Genomic DNA, 15,459 nt, shown 5'->3' on the forward strand with positions numbered 1-15,459 from the left:
ACAAAAGCACGTTCATTAGAAATATGAGAACACAAGAGAAGAATGAAAAATCCCTTCCTAAATTACAAAACCCAATAAAAAAAACAATGGGAAAGAAGTACACTTCACTAGACATCAAAACAATTTAACATTGTTTTTTAACCCTTTTTTGATCCACATAATGTTGAGATAATGCACTTGAAAGCTATAATAGCAAAGGCTAAAAAAGATGAAATAGAAATAAATTAGATCCCCATATCATCTCGAAAGTCCACTTGTCCTAAAAGATCCTTACATTTCTTTCTTACCATATTATCCAAATCAAAGTAAGACAAACAATGTGTCATAGAATTTTGCCTCTAATAGTGCTCCCTAAACCCTTAAAGAAATGGCCAAAATGTCATTGACACTTCTAAAAGGAACCCACTCCAAATTGGCTAAGTCTAAATAGCTTAGGCAATACCTTCAAAGTCATTGAATAGTGAAAAAGGTGATCCATCGATTCTCCATTACCTATACACATAGTGCGACAATCCAAACTAAGGGCTTTAAAACGTCTTCTCACCTAAAACAAGCCATTGGTATTAGCCCTCTTGTTGGCCACTAACCAAGCAAATGCCTTGACCATTGATGGGAATTTCAATTTTCATATGAATTTTGCTAGAGAGAAGAAAAGTGGAGTTGACTAATTAGATAAGGCTAAGAAAAAATAGTTGACTGGAAATAAATTGGAGGGCAATAATGGCCAAACTCTCACATCTAGGAAAGCGTTAATAGCTTAACACAATTGAGAATAGACATGAGGATTTCAAGATCCTATATCTCCAAACAAGTGAGGTTTTTTGAAAGTTAAAGTTCCAACTTAAAAGGGAAGAGAGTCTAAGGATCATTGTCATACCCACACCCATGTCGTGTCGTGTCGTGTCATGTCGACATAGGTAGGAGCCTTTGAATTGTTGACTTGAAACAATTAGGAATTTAGTACAATGGAATTGATTCCCCCACAAGTATCTTTCTAAAAACAAACTTTGTATCACTAACCACAAAAACATGAATAAAACAGGAAATGCAAAGTAAGTACACATATGCAATAGATTTCCAAAGGCATAAGTGCAACCACTAAACAACAATGTTGGCATCCCATCATTTGGAGCTTGACTATCTTTCTTTCACATTGGAAAACCAAACTTCAATTTCAATTATATTTATCCCCTAAATTAGAGAACTCATCCTCAAGTTTTTGCCATATTCAACATTAACCATTTTAAAAAAGAGAACACATAAATAAGTAACATGTTTGCTTTTGATACCAAAACTAATGCAACCTCGGTGAAATGGCTATAAATTAGAGACAAAGATGTTAAGAACAAAGGTTGAAACTCTGCAAACACAGTTTTAAAACAGATTCTGCCATTTCGAGGAAAAATGGCTCAAAACCCATGACTATGGGGCTAAACTACAATGCCCTAAAGATAAAGAGACAAGGAAATACTAATATCAAGCTTTTATTCTTCCAAAGTCTAAGATTGTAGAAACCATCATAGGATGCATTTAAATAGACTTAAAGCTCACCAAAGGGAGCCCATCTTCCCATGACTATCAAGTTGAGAGCTAGTGGTTTCCTCATGATAAAAAAAAAAAAATGCATGTCTACATACACCAGGCATATCCATCCCAAGTTACTTGGGTTAGAAGTTATTTCAGCCCAAGTTAACGATACCGTATTTTTCCTGGACCTCAATTATTGCATGAATGATTTAGGGCTGGCCCATTATAAATAAATAAAACTCAAACCTTGAAACATCAACCCAACTGTAGAAAACAAATTCCAAAATGCCCCTTAAATACTAAAATCCAAATTAATTAGGGTGGAAACTATAAAAGTGGAACTTTAAGAGGAACCTAAGTTGAAGTCAAACAGGTCACATCCTCAAGTTTTCTTTCTTTAAAGCTTGATCATCTGCCTTTCAGATCCAAAAGCTGCACCTCAGTTGTGGTTGCATCAATCAGAATGAAATACCCCTTGTTAGTTGGGTTTCCTCTTCATTGATATAGAAATTTTCAATGGAAATGTTGTCTAAGAAGTAACATAACATTTTGTTTAACTCATATTGGATCCTTTTCTTCTTTTTGCAAGTGAGAAATTAAAAAACAAAATTCAAAAAAGTGAAAAATGCAAATAATGAATTAATAAATTTTTTTTCCCATCACATACAAAAATAGGGTAGCATTTGTGCAAAATAAAAAAGATTTGAAAAAGAATACTGTCAGCCAAAAGAAGAACTAGTTTTTCTTTTGCCCTCATCAACATTATAGCAATTCCAGATCTCAATCAGCCACAGCAAAACATTCAAGCTATATTTTAAGGAATAAACACAAAGCCACATGAAACTATGAATGTTAAGCTTGAAATTGTACGTCTAGGCATAAACACAGAAGCACATGAAACTATAAACCATGGAACTCCAAAATAAACTATATAACAGATAAAACTAACAGAAATTGAACTTGACATCAATGAATCTTAAACTGCCAGGAAAAACTAGAAGATATTGCTTAAGTAATACCTCAAGTAATTGAAACATGGATTTCATGTCAACAAGACTTTGTATAGTTTCACGATACACACTGCCGAGAAAGTTGAGTGGAAGAGATAGCTGAAATAGAAGCCCATTCACCATAACCTGTACATACCAAAATAAACCCATAATATGAGAGATCATTCTTAATCATTTTTCCAAATGCGTAGAAGTTCTACTAGTGTTTATGAAGAAGAATTTTTCACCAAATCACCAACTGTCATCTCGCCATTCATAATCCCATGTGAACATAACACCATAGCTGTTGATAGGGCGGTGCTAAATATTAAGTTTTGGCCAAAGTTCAAAAAAGCAAGACTGCGTTGCGTTTTTAAGGCAGCATCTTCATACCCTGAAAGATAGCATCATTAGTAGTAGCATAAAACAAATATTTAAACAAAGTCAGTCATTTCTATCCCTAGAACCTATAAGATATGGCAATTTCATGATATTAGATAGTTTAATCCTAAGTGTCACCCGTGTGGAAGCAATACTTGTTTTAAGGCCATCATCAAGCAGAAAATTCAAGTGAAGATTGATCATTGCCTTGCTCGATTGAGCAATCCCTCTTGTGCAAGCTCCTAGAGTTTGTTTTGTATGAATGTTGATCATTTACATGTTAGGAGCATTCATTTTGTATTCATTTTTTTTATAAGAAACTATTCTCGTGTTAAAAAGTAAAGGTTTGCACAAAAGGAAGAAGGATAAGAAATCATTCAGGAAAGGAAAGAAAATATGGTATATAACCATTAAAGCAAAAAAAATCCCACAATAGATAGCATTGGTTTCCAACCCCAAAGAAAATCGAATACCAAAACTCAAGGGAGAGGAAGACAATAAGGAACTATGCTAGAAGTACTGTTTGAAAACTTATGAAAGAAGAAGAAAGAATATTTGTCAAGCTTCAATGATTCTAGGATTGTTGGAATGAGCTAAACATGTGGAAAAATTGAGAAGGGAAATGTCCTTCATTTTGAATAGAATACATATCCGGTTAAGATAAGCCATAGGAGTGTTGTATAAAACCGAAACTACCCTAAACAAAATCCTTATAAATTAGTAAACTAAATAACTATAAATCAGGGATTAAATCCCTATAAATCATAGATTACATTATCTACCTGATTTAAACCTATTTACATAAAATATAAAGTCAAGACTCATAAAGAAACATGTTTCTCTACACGCCCTCTCAAGCTAGTGAGTGAATATCATGCATTGCCAGCTTGCCAATTATTGCTTGAAACACGATATTGTTTAGACCCTTGATCAGCACATCGGCAAGTTGACTGCATGAGGAAACGTATGGAGTGCACATGAAGCCACTTTCCAATTTTTCTTCAATAAAGTGCATGTCTAACTCCACATGTTTGATCCAATCATGTTGCACAAGATTATGTGCAATATCGATCGCTGATTTGCAATAGAGTCAGTGCTTCCTAGTTAATCTTAATATTTTCAAGAATTATTTTCAGCCATAGTAATTCACAAATCCCAAAAGCCATTGCTTTAAGTTCCGCCTCAGCGGCTGACCTTGTTATTACATTCTACGTTTTACTCCTTCATGTTACAAGGTTTTCACTAAGGAATGTAAAATAACCTAATAGTCAGTGTCTATCAACCACAGACCTTGCATAATCAGCATCTATGTAGACTTCAAGAGTCAAACTTATTCCTTTCTTGAATAGAATCCGTTTCCCCGATGTTACTTTAAGATAGTATAGTATAGTATATGGTGAACTACTTGTATAGTGCGGGGAAGACGATTGGCATAGGACGTGAGTCTCAAGGCCTCTATCACCTCACCTCGGATTCATCTCCTGCAGTTTGCATTTCCACTGATGCTCCTCTCCTCATTCACAGTCGTTTAGACCACCCTAGTCTCTCAAAGTTCCAGAAGATGGTCCCTCGTTTTTCCACTTTGTTGTCGCTTTCGTGTGAGTCATGTCAGCTTGGGAAACATACTCGTGTCTCGTTCCCAAAGCATTTGAATAATCGGGCAAAGTCTCCTTTTGAGCTTGTCCACACTGATGTTTGGGGTCCTTGTCGGATTGCGTCTACTTTAGGATTTCAATATTTTGTCACTTTCATTGATGACTATTCTCGATGTACTTGGTTATTTTTAATGAAAAATCGAGCTAAGTTATTCTCTATTTTCCAAAAATTTTATGCTGAAATCCAGACCCAGTTCAATATTTCTATTCGTGTGTTACGCAGTGATAATGCCAGGGAATATTTTTTAGCCCCATTTACTTCATTTATGTCTCATCATGGGATTCTTCATTAGTCTTATTGTGTTCATACTCCTCAACAAAATGGGGTAGCTGAACGCAAGAATTGACATCTTGTTGAGACAGCTCGTACTATCCTCCTCCATAGTAATGTTCCTTTTCGTTTGTGGGGGGACGCTGTTCTTACCGCTTGTTATTTGATTAATCGTATGCCCTCCTCTGTTTTACATGATTAGATTCCTCATTTCCTTCTCTTCCCTGACCAACCACTTTATTTCCTTCCTCCTCGTGTCTTTGGTTGTACTTGCTTTGTTCATATTCTCACTCCTGGACAAGACAAGCTTTCCGCCAAAGCCATGAAGTGCCTCTTCTTGGGATATTCCAAACTTCAGAAGAGTTATCGTTGTTATTCCCTTGAGACTCATCGATACTTTATCTCCGCTGATGTCACTTTCTTTGAGGACTCACCATTCTTTTCCACCACTTCTGAGTCTCTTCTTGTTTCTGAAGTCTTACCCCTTCCCATTGTCTCCCCATCTGATGTTGTGCCTCCTCGACCACTTCAAGTTTATCATCGTCGCCCTCGTGTCGCTGCTCCTCTCCCTTTTGCTGAGGCACCTGCTGACTCACTTCCTATCCCTTCGGCTTCTCCTGCCCTGGCTCTGCCTTCTCCTGATGATTTACCCATTGCTATTCGAAAAGGTACTCGCTCTACTCGTAATCCTCATCCTATTTACAATTTTTTGAGTTATCATCGATTATCTTCACCCTATTCTGCTTTTATTTCTGCTATATCCTCTGTTTCTCTTCCAAAGAGCACCTATGAAGTTCTTTCCCATCCAGGCTGGCGGCAGACAATGGTGGATGAAATGGCTGCTCTGCACTCTAATGGCACTTGGGATCTTGTTGTTTTACCCTCTAGTAAATCTACAGTTGGCTGTCATTGGGTCTATGCAGTTAAGGTTGGTCCTGATGGTCAGGTTGATCGCCTTAAGGCCCGCTTAGTTGCTAAAGGCTATACTCAGGTTTATGGTTCTGATTATGGTGACACATTCTCCCCTGTTGCCAAGATTGCTTCTGTCCGCTTGCTTCTCTCCATGGCTGCTATGTGTTCTTGGCCTCTTTATCAGTTGGATATTAAAAATGTCTTCCTTCATGGTGATCTTGCCGAGGAAGTTTATATGGAGCAACCTCCTGGTTTTGTTACTCAGGGGGAGTTTGGTTTAGTGTACAGGTTACGCCGTTCTTTATATGGCTTGAAACAATCTCCTCGAGCATGGTTTGACCGTTTTAGTTCTGTTGTTCAAGAGGTTGGCATGCTTCGCAGTACAACAGACCATTCAGTTTTCTATCATCATAACTCCTTGGGGCAATGTATTTATTTGGTTGTTTATGTAGACGACATCGTCATTATAGGCAGTGATCAGGATGGTATTTAGAAACTAAAGCAACATCTTTTTACCCACTTTCAGACCAAAGACTTGGGGAAACTCAAGTATTTCTTGGGAATTGAGATAGCTCAATCCAGTTCCGGTGTGGTCCTTTTCCAAAGGAAGTATGCTTTAGACATCCTGGAAGAAACTGGTATGTTAGACTGTAAACTGATAGACATACCTATGGATCCGAATGTCAAACTTGTACCAAGACAGGGGGAGCCTTTAGGAGACCCTGGGAGATATCGACGGCTCGTAGGTAAATTAAACTATCTCACCATTACTCGTCCAGACATTTCTTTTCCTATGAGTGTTGTTAGTCAATTCCTACAGTCACCATGTGATAGCCATTGGGATGTCGTAATCCGCATTCTTCGATATATCAAAAGTACACCAGGGCAAGGTGTGTTGTACGAGAACAGAGATCATACTCAAGTTGTTGGTTACACAAATGCAGATTGGGCTGGCTCACCCACAGATAAACTTTCCACTTCAGGGTACTGTGTTTTTATTGGAGGTAATCTAATATCTTGGAAGAGTAAGAAACAAGATGTAGTGGCCAGATCTAGTGCTGAAGCTGAGTATCGAGCTATGGTTTTGGCAACATGTGAACTCATATGGTTGAGACATCTTCTTCGAGAGTTGAGATTTGGAAAGGATGAACAGATGAAACTCATCTGTGATAACCAGGCCGCATTACATATTGCATCCAATCCAGTCTTTCATGAAAGGACCAAACATATTGAAGTTAACTGTCACTTCATTAAAGAGAAGATCGCATCAAGATGTGTTGCTACAAGTTTTGTTAATTCAAATGATCAACTAGCAGACATCTTCACTAAATCTCTCAGAGATCCTAGGATTAAATATATCCGTAACAAGTTTGGTGCATATGACGTATATGCTCCAGCTTGAGGGGGAGTGTTGAATATAATGAATTTATAGTGTACAATCTTTCCTTTTTTTAATATAGGTCACATGTATGGTAGTTAGGACTCCTAGCCTTGTATATATATATTTTTTCAATTGTAAGTAGACACTACATGAATGAGAATCAAGGTTTTCTTCTCTCTCTCTTTTAACAAAAGGTATACACGATGTATATTAAGGATGAAAAAAGGCTAAAAAACAAGGCGAGAGATATATAAAAACAACAACCATGCCTTACTTAGAGCTTAACTACTCCACAAAATTCATCATGGACAAAAAGTAACCACCTAAAGACACTCTAACCCATTCCAACAAAATATACATAAACGATTGTTTAATTGGTTGATCAACTTTTTCAAAATTATTAAAAGCTCTTCTATTTTTCTCCATACAGAATAAGCACAAAGGAGCAACTTTTTAAACCTATTTTCTTTTCTTTCCAACAAAGAACCCATGCCAACTCAAAAAGACACATATCATTGAAGAATGCATCACCCACTAAACTCCAAGCATGGCATAAATCAAATACCATAGAATGACTTATTTCAAACAATGAAAGAGGATGTGTTCAATTGTTTCTTCTTCTCTTTGCACATGTGGCATTTGTTTAGAATCCTCCAATCCTTCCTTTTGAGTGGATCCAAAGTTAGTACCTTGCCCCACATAGCTTCTCATGCAAGGAAACTAACCCTTGATGGTACCCAAGAATTCCAAACTATATTAAAGGAAATGTCTGCACCCTCCCATATGATTAAAAGGAATAGAAAGACTCGATTGAGAAATTGTCACTCTTCTTCAATCAAACCAAATTATCTTCAATGTCCCCACTAATGTCCACTCTTGCAACCTCTCAAAGAAGACTTCCACCTCCAACTCTCAACGGTTAATTTGTCTTGTAAACGTAGGGTTCAAACTATCCCCCTCACGGGAGTGTCCCTATACCACCTATCCTTCCAAAAATTCACCTTACTCCCACTTCCCACCCTCAAGTCGATTTTACTCTTGAAGGCCTCCCACTCACTCTCAATCGTCTTCCAAACTTCCACTCCCTCACTCCTCTAAAGCAGCAACCCCCCTCTTGCTCCCCATATTTCACTAGAATCACATGTTTCCAAAGACAATTCTTTTTAATCACGAATCTCAATGCCCTTTTTTGAGAAGAGCCTCATTAGAGTAGACAAGTTTCTAATACCCAAACCCCCACTCCTCTAATCCACACAAACTATATTCCAATTCACCAAATGTAGCTTTCTCTTCAAGGCTCCTCCCTCCCAAAGAAAATCTCTTTAGACCTTTTCCAATCTACCACTTACCTTTTTTCATAATGAAAAAAAAAAAAACCAGGTATGAAGAAAATGGCAAGTTGCATAAGTGCTTTTTATCATATTTTAACTTTCCTCCTTTTGGAAGGTACTATCTTTTCCATGTAGCAAGTCTTATCTAAAATCTTTCTTCCACCCCATCCCAAACCTAAGAAGACCTAAAAGGGGCTCCAAATGGGTGGCCCAAATAAGTGGTGGGCAGATTGATAGCTCCTCCATAGTTGTGACTCCCTAGTTAAGATGAGCTTTTTTTTTTTTAGATTGATCTTTAACCTTGATATTGCCTCAAACCACATGAACGCCCAATTGAAATGCTCTATGTGCTCCTTCCAAGCATCATAAAGACCAAGTGTCATCAACAAATAACAGGTGGGAGATTTCTGTCACCACACCTCCTCTTCCCCTAACTGAGAACCATTTGATAAGACCTCATTTCTTTGCCTTGATAAGGATGTAGAAAAGAGCCTCCATGGCCATGATGAAAAGGTAAGAGGACCAACAATCACCTTGTCTTAAACCTTTAAAACTCCAAGAAAAAACAGAGGGAGTCCCATTCATCAAATTAGAGAAGTGCATCATAGAGATGCCATTTGATCCAACTAAAACACTTGGAACCAAAACCCATTTTTTTTCAAAAAATGCTAATACAAAACCTCAATTGGCATCATATGCCTTCTCAATGTCCAGCTTACAAATAACCCCAATTGGCTAGCCATATAGCTGCAATGGATGTATGTTCGTCTAGTATGATGCTTCTAGCCTAGAGGTTTTTAACAAAGAACTCATGCCTACTATAAAGAGTATCTCTGATTTTTGTATAGGGTTTTTTATGGTTTTTGTCAAGCTAATCATCCTCTTTGTTTTGGATTTTTAGCCTTGTTAGATCTACAAATCCTTGATTTGATATCTTCTTGTGATTTGAGGTCATCTTACCAAGCTTAATTTTTTATTAAAATCAATAGGATTAATTCATAATCATCCTGTTAGGATTGATCAAAACTAGTCCATTATGAATCATCCTCCATATACTTTTGATTAACAACATTGTAAAATTGTGTTTTAAGAAGATAAATTTACCTTTGAATGGAGGTTTATATGATGACATCAACAAAGTATTGCTATGCACATATGCATGTGTTGGGTGAGCGTACATCTCTAGGTGTCGGATCCTTTGCATCCCAAAGTCTTAGGACACAAGGATTCGGCTAAAAATAATTTCAACTATGGGTGTGAGTACTTGGATACCACATTAATAAAAAATAATTAACTCCAAATATAAACACACTTTAATAAGTTGTCTATAATAGTACATAGTTAATTGCAGTAAGAAAATTTATTTATAATATCTTTTCAATGATGCTAAGCGTGATTTCACTTTGATGTTACTGCTAGTTGTACATAAAGAACCTATTTATTATAGGTCTAAATAGGTCTTTTATTTTAAAAGATTGTTGAAAAATATCTTTAAGAATATTAGACCTAAAATATTTTAAAACTTTAAAAAAGTGTATTAACTTTGTAAATATTGATAAAATATAATTGATGTTAATTTCTTCTCATGTGTTTTATATTAATTTCTCCAATTCATCTCTAAATTTTTTAAGATATTAATTTTGATATTTATCTTTATATTTTTCATGCTATTAATTATTATAATTATATTCAAATTTTATATGACATTAATTATCATATTTATATTTGAATTTTATCTATTATAATTTTAAAAAATTAAAAAAGTGATAAAACACTTCTTCAACTATAAAAATTAAAAATTAGTTACAAATTTATTTATTTTTTATGACAATTTATTTTATACTATTATTTGGTATAATTTTAAAAAATTAAGAAAGAAATAAAAGAGAGATAGTTGTATAAGATGCAATATAAGCACAATTTATAAAAAAATAAAGAAGAGATAAAGCAGTCATAGGCTAAATGGTTGTGCCCAATGCAATAGAAACATATCTGATGCAGATATTACACTTGCACTCATGTTGTATCATGTTGATATAGTTAGTTTGATGAAATTAACATGTTCATATATCATAGTCTATGTACATACATACATACATATATATGATCACTGGCATAGCACAAAATCCAATAGTAGCCCATTCCAACTTGTAGGTTCAATTCAGGTTTAATATCAAAACACTAGACAAAGGACAACTATTTTTTTTATTTTTTATTTATTGGAAACGACACAAAGATTTATTATAGTTGTCCTTTGTTTTTTTTAGACAAAGGACAACTATAAAAACCCAAACAACTTACTCTTTAGGAGTTCATCATACTTCTCAACTTCAAAAGCTTCACTGTTGAAATATTTCACAGTCTGAAATTAGAACATTTAAGTGAGTGGAAGTTATATAAAGAATATTAGCTAGGAAAAGGAAAGGCATCGACATTAACTAGAAAGAAAGCCTTTATAAGAGATATATTGAAACCTCATAATTGATAAGTGAATCAATTGCCCTTGTACTTGCATCATTATCGGCTTTATTCATGATCTTCCTAAATTTAGTTCTCCACTGGAAAAGATAAAGTTAATGTGAGAAGTGAAAAACCTAAAATTCTCACCATTTTAAAGTGAGGAAAAGTACAAAACCCAACAACAAGAAGAGAAGAAAAATAGCTAGAAACTTTCAGCCAGCATGATTTCCAGTAAGAAAAGAGAATGACTCAATAAATTACTAAACAGATCATTGCAGCAGCATCTGTGACATGAATAATAAATGATAAAGGAAACAATGCATATCATTTCTATTGAGAGAGAGAGAAAGAAGAAAAACCTTAATTCTCATTGATATGTTAACTTACAATTGAGCAATATATATATACAAGGCTAGGAGTCCTAACTACCATACATGTGACCTATATTAACAAGGAAAGCTTATATACTATAAATACATTATATTCAACACTCCCCCTCAAGCTGGAGCATATACGTCATATGCACCAAGCTTGTTACAAATATATTTAATCCTAGGACCTCTGAGAGATTTAGTGAAGATGTCTGCTAGTTGATCATTTGAATTAACAAAACTTGTAGCAACACATCCTGATTCGATCTTCTCTTTAATGAAATGACAGTCAACTTCAATGTGCTTGGTCCTTTCATGAAAGACTGGATTGGATGCAATATGTAATGCGGCCTGGTTATCACAGATGAGTTTCATCTGTTCATCCTTTCCAAATCTCAACTCTCGAAGAAGATGTCTCAACCATATGAGTTCACATGTTGCCAAAGCCATAGCTCGATACTCGGCTTCAGCGCTAGATCTGGCCACTACATCTTGTTTCTTACTCTTCCAAGATATTAGATTACCTCCAATAAAAACACAGTACCCTGAAGTGGAACGTCTATCTGTGGGTGAGCCAGCCCAATCTGCATCTGTGTAACCAACAACCTGAGTATGACCTCTGTTCTCGTACAACACACCTTGGCTTGGTGTACTTTTGATATATCGAAGAATGCGGATTACGGCATCCCAATGGCTATCACATGATGACGGTAGGAATTGACTAACAACACTCACAGGAAAAGAAATGTCTGGACGAGTAATGGTGAGATAGTTCAATTTACCTACGAGCCGTCGATATCTCCCGGGGTCTCCTAAAGGCTCCCCCTGTCCTGGTACAAGTTTGACATTCGGATCCATAGGTGTGTCTACCGGTTTATAGTCTAACATACCGGTTTCTTCCAGGATGTCTAAAGCATACTTCCTTTGGGAAAGGAGCACACCAGAACTGGATTGAGCTATCTCAATTCCCAAGAAATACTTGAGTTTCCCCAAGTCTTTGGTCTGAAAGTGGGTAAAAAGATGTTGCTTTAGTTTCTGAATACCATCCTGATCACTACCTATAATGACGATGTCGTCCACATAAACAACCAGATAAATACACTGCCCCAAGGAGTTATGATGATAGAAAACTGAATGGTCTGATGTACTGCGAAGCATGCCAAACTCTTGAACAACAGAACTAAAACGGCCAAACCATGCTCGAGGAGATTGTTTCAAGCCATATAGAGAACGGCGTAACCTGCACACTAAACCAGACTCCCCCTAAGCAACAAAACCAGGAGGTTGCTCCATATAAACTTCCTCGGCAAGATCACCATGAAGGAAGGCATTTTTAATATCCAACTGATAAAGAGGCCAAGAACACATAGCAGCCATGGAGAGAAGCAGACGGACAAAAGCAATCTTGGCAACAGGGGAGAATGTGTCACCATAATCAGAACCATAAACCTGAGTATAGCCTTTAGCAACTAAGCGGGCCTTAAGGCGATCAACCTGACCATCAGGACCAACCTTAACTGCGTAGACCCAACGACAGTCAACGGTAGATTTACCAGAGGGTAAAACAACAAGATCCCAAGTGTCATTAGAGTGCAGAGCAGCCATTTCATCCACCATTGCCTGTCGCCAGCCTAGATGGGAAAGAGCTTCATGGGTGCTCTTTGGAAGAGAAACAGAGGATATAGCAGAAACAAAAGCAAATTAGGGTGAAGATAATCGATGATAACTCAAAAAATTGTAAATAGGATGAGGATTACGAGTAGAGCGAGTACCTTTCCGAACAGCAATGGGTAAGTCATTAGGAGAAGGCAGAGTCGGGGCAGGTGAAGCCGAAGGGATAGGAAGTGAGTCAGCAGGTGCCTCAGCAAAAGGGAGAGGAGCAACGACACGAGGACGACGATGATAAACCTGAAGTGGTCGAGGAGGCATAGCATCAGGTGGGGAGACAATGGGAATGGGCAAGACTTCAGAAACAGGAAGAGACTCAGAAGTGGTGGAAAAGAATGGTGAGTCCTCAAAGAAGGTGACATCAGCGGAGATAAAGTATCGATGAGTCTCAAGGGAATAACAACGATAACCCTTTTGAAGTCTAGAATATCCCAAGAAGAGGCACTTCATGGCTTTGGCGGAAAGCTTGTCCTGTCCAGGAGTGAGAATATGAACAAAGCAAGTACAACCAAAGACACGAGGAGGAAGGAAATAAAGTGGTTGGTCAGGGAAGAGAAGGGAGTGAGGAATCTGATCGTGTAAGACAGAGGAGGGCATACGATTAATCAAATAACAAGCGGTAAGAACAGCGTCCCCCCAAAAACGAAAAGGAACATTACTATGGAGGAGGATAGTACGAGCTGTCTCAACAAGATGTCGATTCTTGCGTTCAACTACCCCATTTTGTTAAGGAGTATGAGCACAAGAAGACTGATGAAGAATCCCATGATGAGACATAAACGAAGTAAATGGGGCAGAAAAATATTCTCTGGCATTGTCACTGCGTAACACACGAATAGAAACATTGAATTGGGTTTGGATTTCAGCATAAAATTTCTAGAAAATAGAGAATAACTCAGCTCGATTTTTCATTAAAAATAACCAAGTACATCGAGAATAGTCATCAATGAAAGTGACAAAATACTGAAATCCTAAAGTAGACACAGTCCGACAAGGACCCCAAACATCAGTGTGGACAAGCTCAAAAGGAGACTTTGCCCGATTATTCAAACGCTTTGGGAACGAGACACGAGTATGTTTCCCAAGCTGACATGACTCACACGGAAGCGACGACAAAGTGGAAAAACGAGGGACCATCTTCTGGAACTTGGAGAGACTATGGTGGCCCAGACGATTGTGAATGAGGAGAGGAGCATCAGTGGAAATGCAAACTGCAGGAGATGAATCCGAGGTGAGGTGATAGAGGCCTTGAGACTCACGTCCTATGCCAATCGTCTTCCCCGTACTCCGGTCCTGCAAGGTCACAAATTTATCAGAAAAGGTAATAGAGCAATTAAGAGTACGAGTGATTTTGCTGATGGAAATAAGATTAAAAGGACATTCAGGAGTATAAAGGACAGAAGTGAGAGGTAGAGAAGGCAGAGGAAGGGTCAAACCAATACCTTTAGCCACAGTTTGAGAACCATTAGCTAAGGTAACATTAGGTAAAGCAGAGGTAGTAGTAATAGAGGAGAAAAGATCCTTATTACCAGATAGGTGATCAGAAGCTCCAGAATCTAGAATCCAGGGTCCAAGAGAAGATGTGTGGGTAAGGCAGGCAGAGACATTACCAGGCTGGGCAACAGAGGCAACAGAAGCCTGAGATGCGGAAGAGCTCGGAGGCTGAGGCAGCGGAGAATCAGAGGACTGGGCCACATGGGCAGTGCGAGGAGGTCGTCCATGTAACTGATAGCAACGATCGCGAGTGTGGCCAAGTTTATTGCAATAGGTGCAATGAGGATGTTGACCTCTACCTCGGGTACCACTGCGGCCTCCTCGAGAGCTAGTTTGAGAAACTAACACAGAGGAATCTGAAGTGCTATCAAATGGCAAAGTCTGAGTGGAGGAGATACGGAGGAGGCGAGCAAACACATCATCCAAGGACGGAACTGATGAACTACCAAGAATCTGATCGCGGACAGGCTCAAGATCCGGACGAAGGCCAATAAGAGTAAGAACCATGAAGAACTTGTCAAGCTGTGTTTGTTGAGCCCCAACATCAGGAGTAAGAGGCATCACAGTCAAGAACTCCTCCTTAAGAGAGGCAATCTGACCAATATAAGTAGATAGATCCAAGTCTTGTTGGCTGATATGGACAATAGCAGAAGCCACCTTATAAAGACGCTGGATATCATTCGTGTATAATCCTTTGGCCTGAGTCCAAAATTAAAACAAGTTTTGTAGGCCCGAAGATGAAGAAGAATCTTGGGATCAACCGATTGCCATAATACACTACATAACTGTGCATCTATCTTCCTCCACTGTACGCGGTCAACCTCAGGGATATCTGCCTCTTGGGTAACCAAGTGATCCTCATATCCTTGACCCATAAACCAAAGTTCAACAGAGGCAGACCAGGAAAGATAATTTTCACTGCCAACTAATTTCTCCGAAGTAATCATAGGAGATCCAGACATGACAGAGGAAAAAATGGAAGCTTTAGTAGCCATATCCACTTATCTGGAGAATGAAGT

The 15,459-nt window shown here is 37.8% G+C and overlaps 1 protein-coding gene across 2 annotated transcripts in view; it reads right to left on the reverse strand.

Annotated features, from left to right (window-relative positions):
* LOC100243299 (ABC transporter B family member 25, mitochondrial) overlaps positions 1-15,459 on the reverse strand; it is a 57,962-nt gene that overhangs the window by 31,140 nt on the left and 11,363 nt on the right. For both annotated transcript variants that reach the window (XM_002275866.5, XM_010652494.2), the window contains exons 8-11: positions 10,922-11,005; positions 10,749-10,809; positions 2,765-2,910; positions 2,547-2,663 (exon numbers count right to left, since the gene is read on the reverse strand). In XM_002275866.5, the coding sequence (XP_002275902.2) occupies positions 2,547-2,663; positions 2,765-2,910; positions 10,749-10,809; positions 10,922-11,005 (408 nt within the window). The remainder of the gene's footprint in view (positions 1-2,546; positions 2,664-2,764; positions 2,911-10,748; positions 10,810-10,921; positions 11,006-15,459) is intronic.

The sequence above is a fragment of the Vitis vinifera genome, chromosome 6 (assembly GCF_030704535.1).
Source record: "Vitis vinifera cultivar Pinot Noir 40024 chromosome 6, ASM3070453v1".
Taxonomy (NCBI): domain Eukaryota; kingdom Viridiplantae; phylum Streptophyta; class Magnoliopsida; order Vitales; family Vitaceae; genus Vitis; species Vitis vinifera.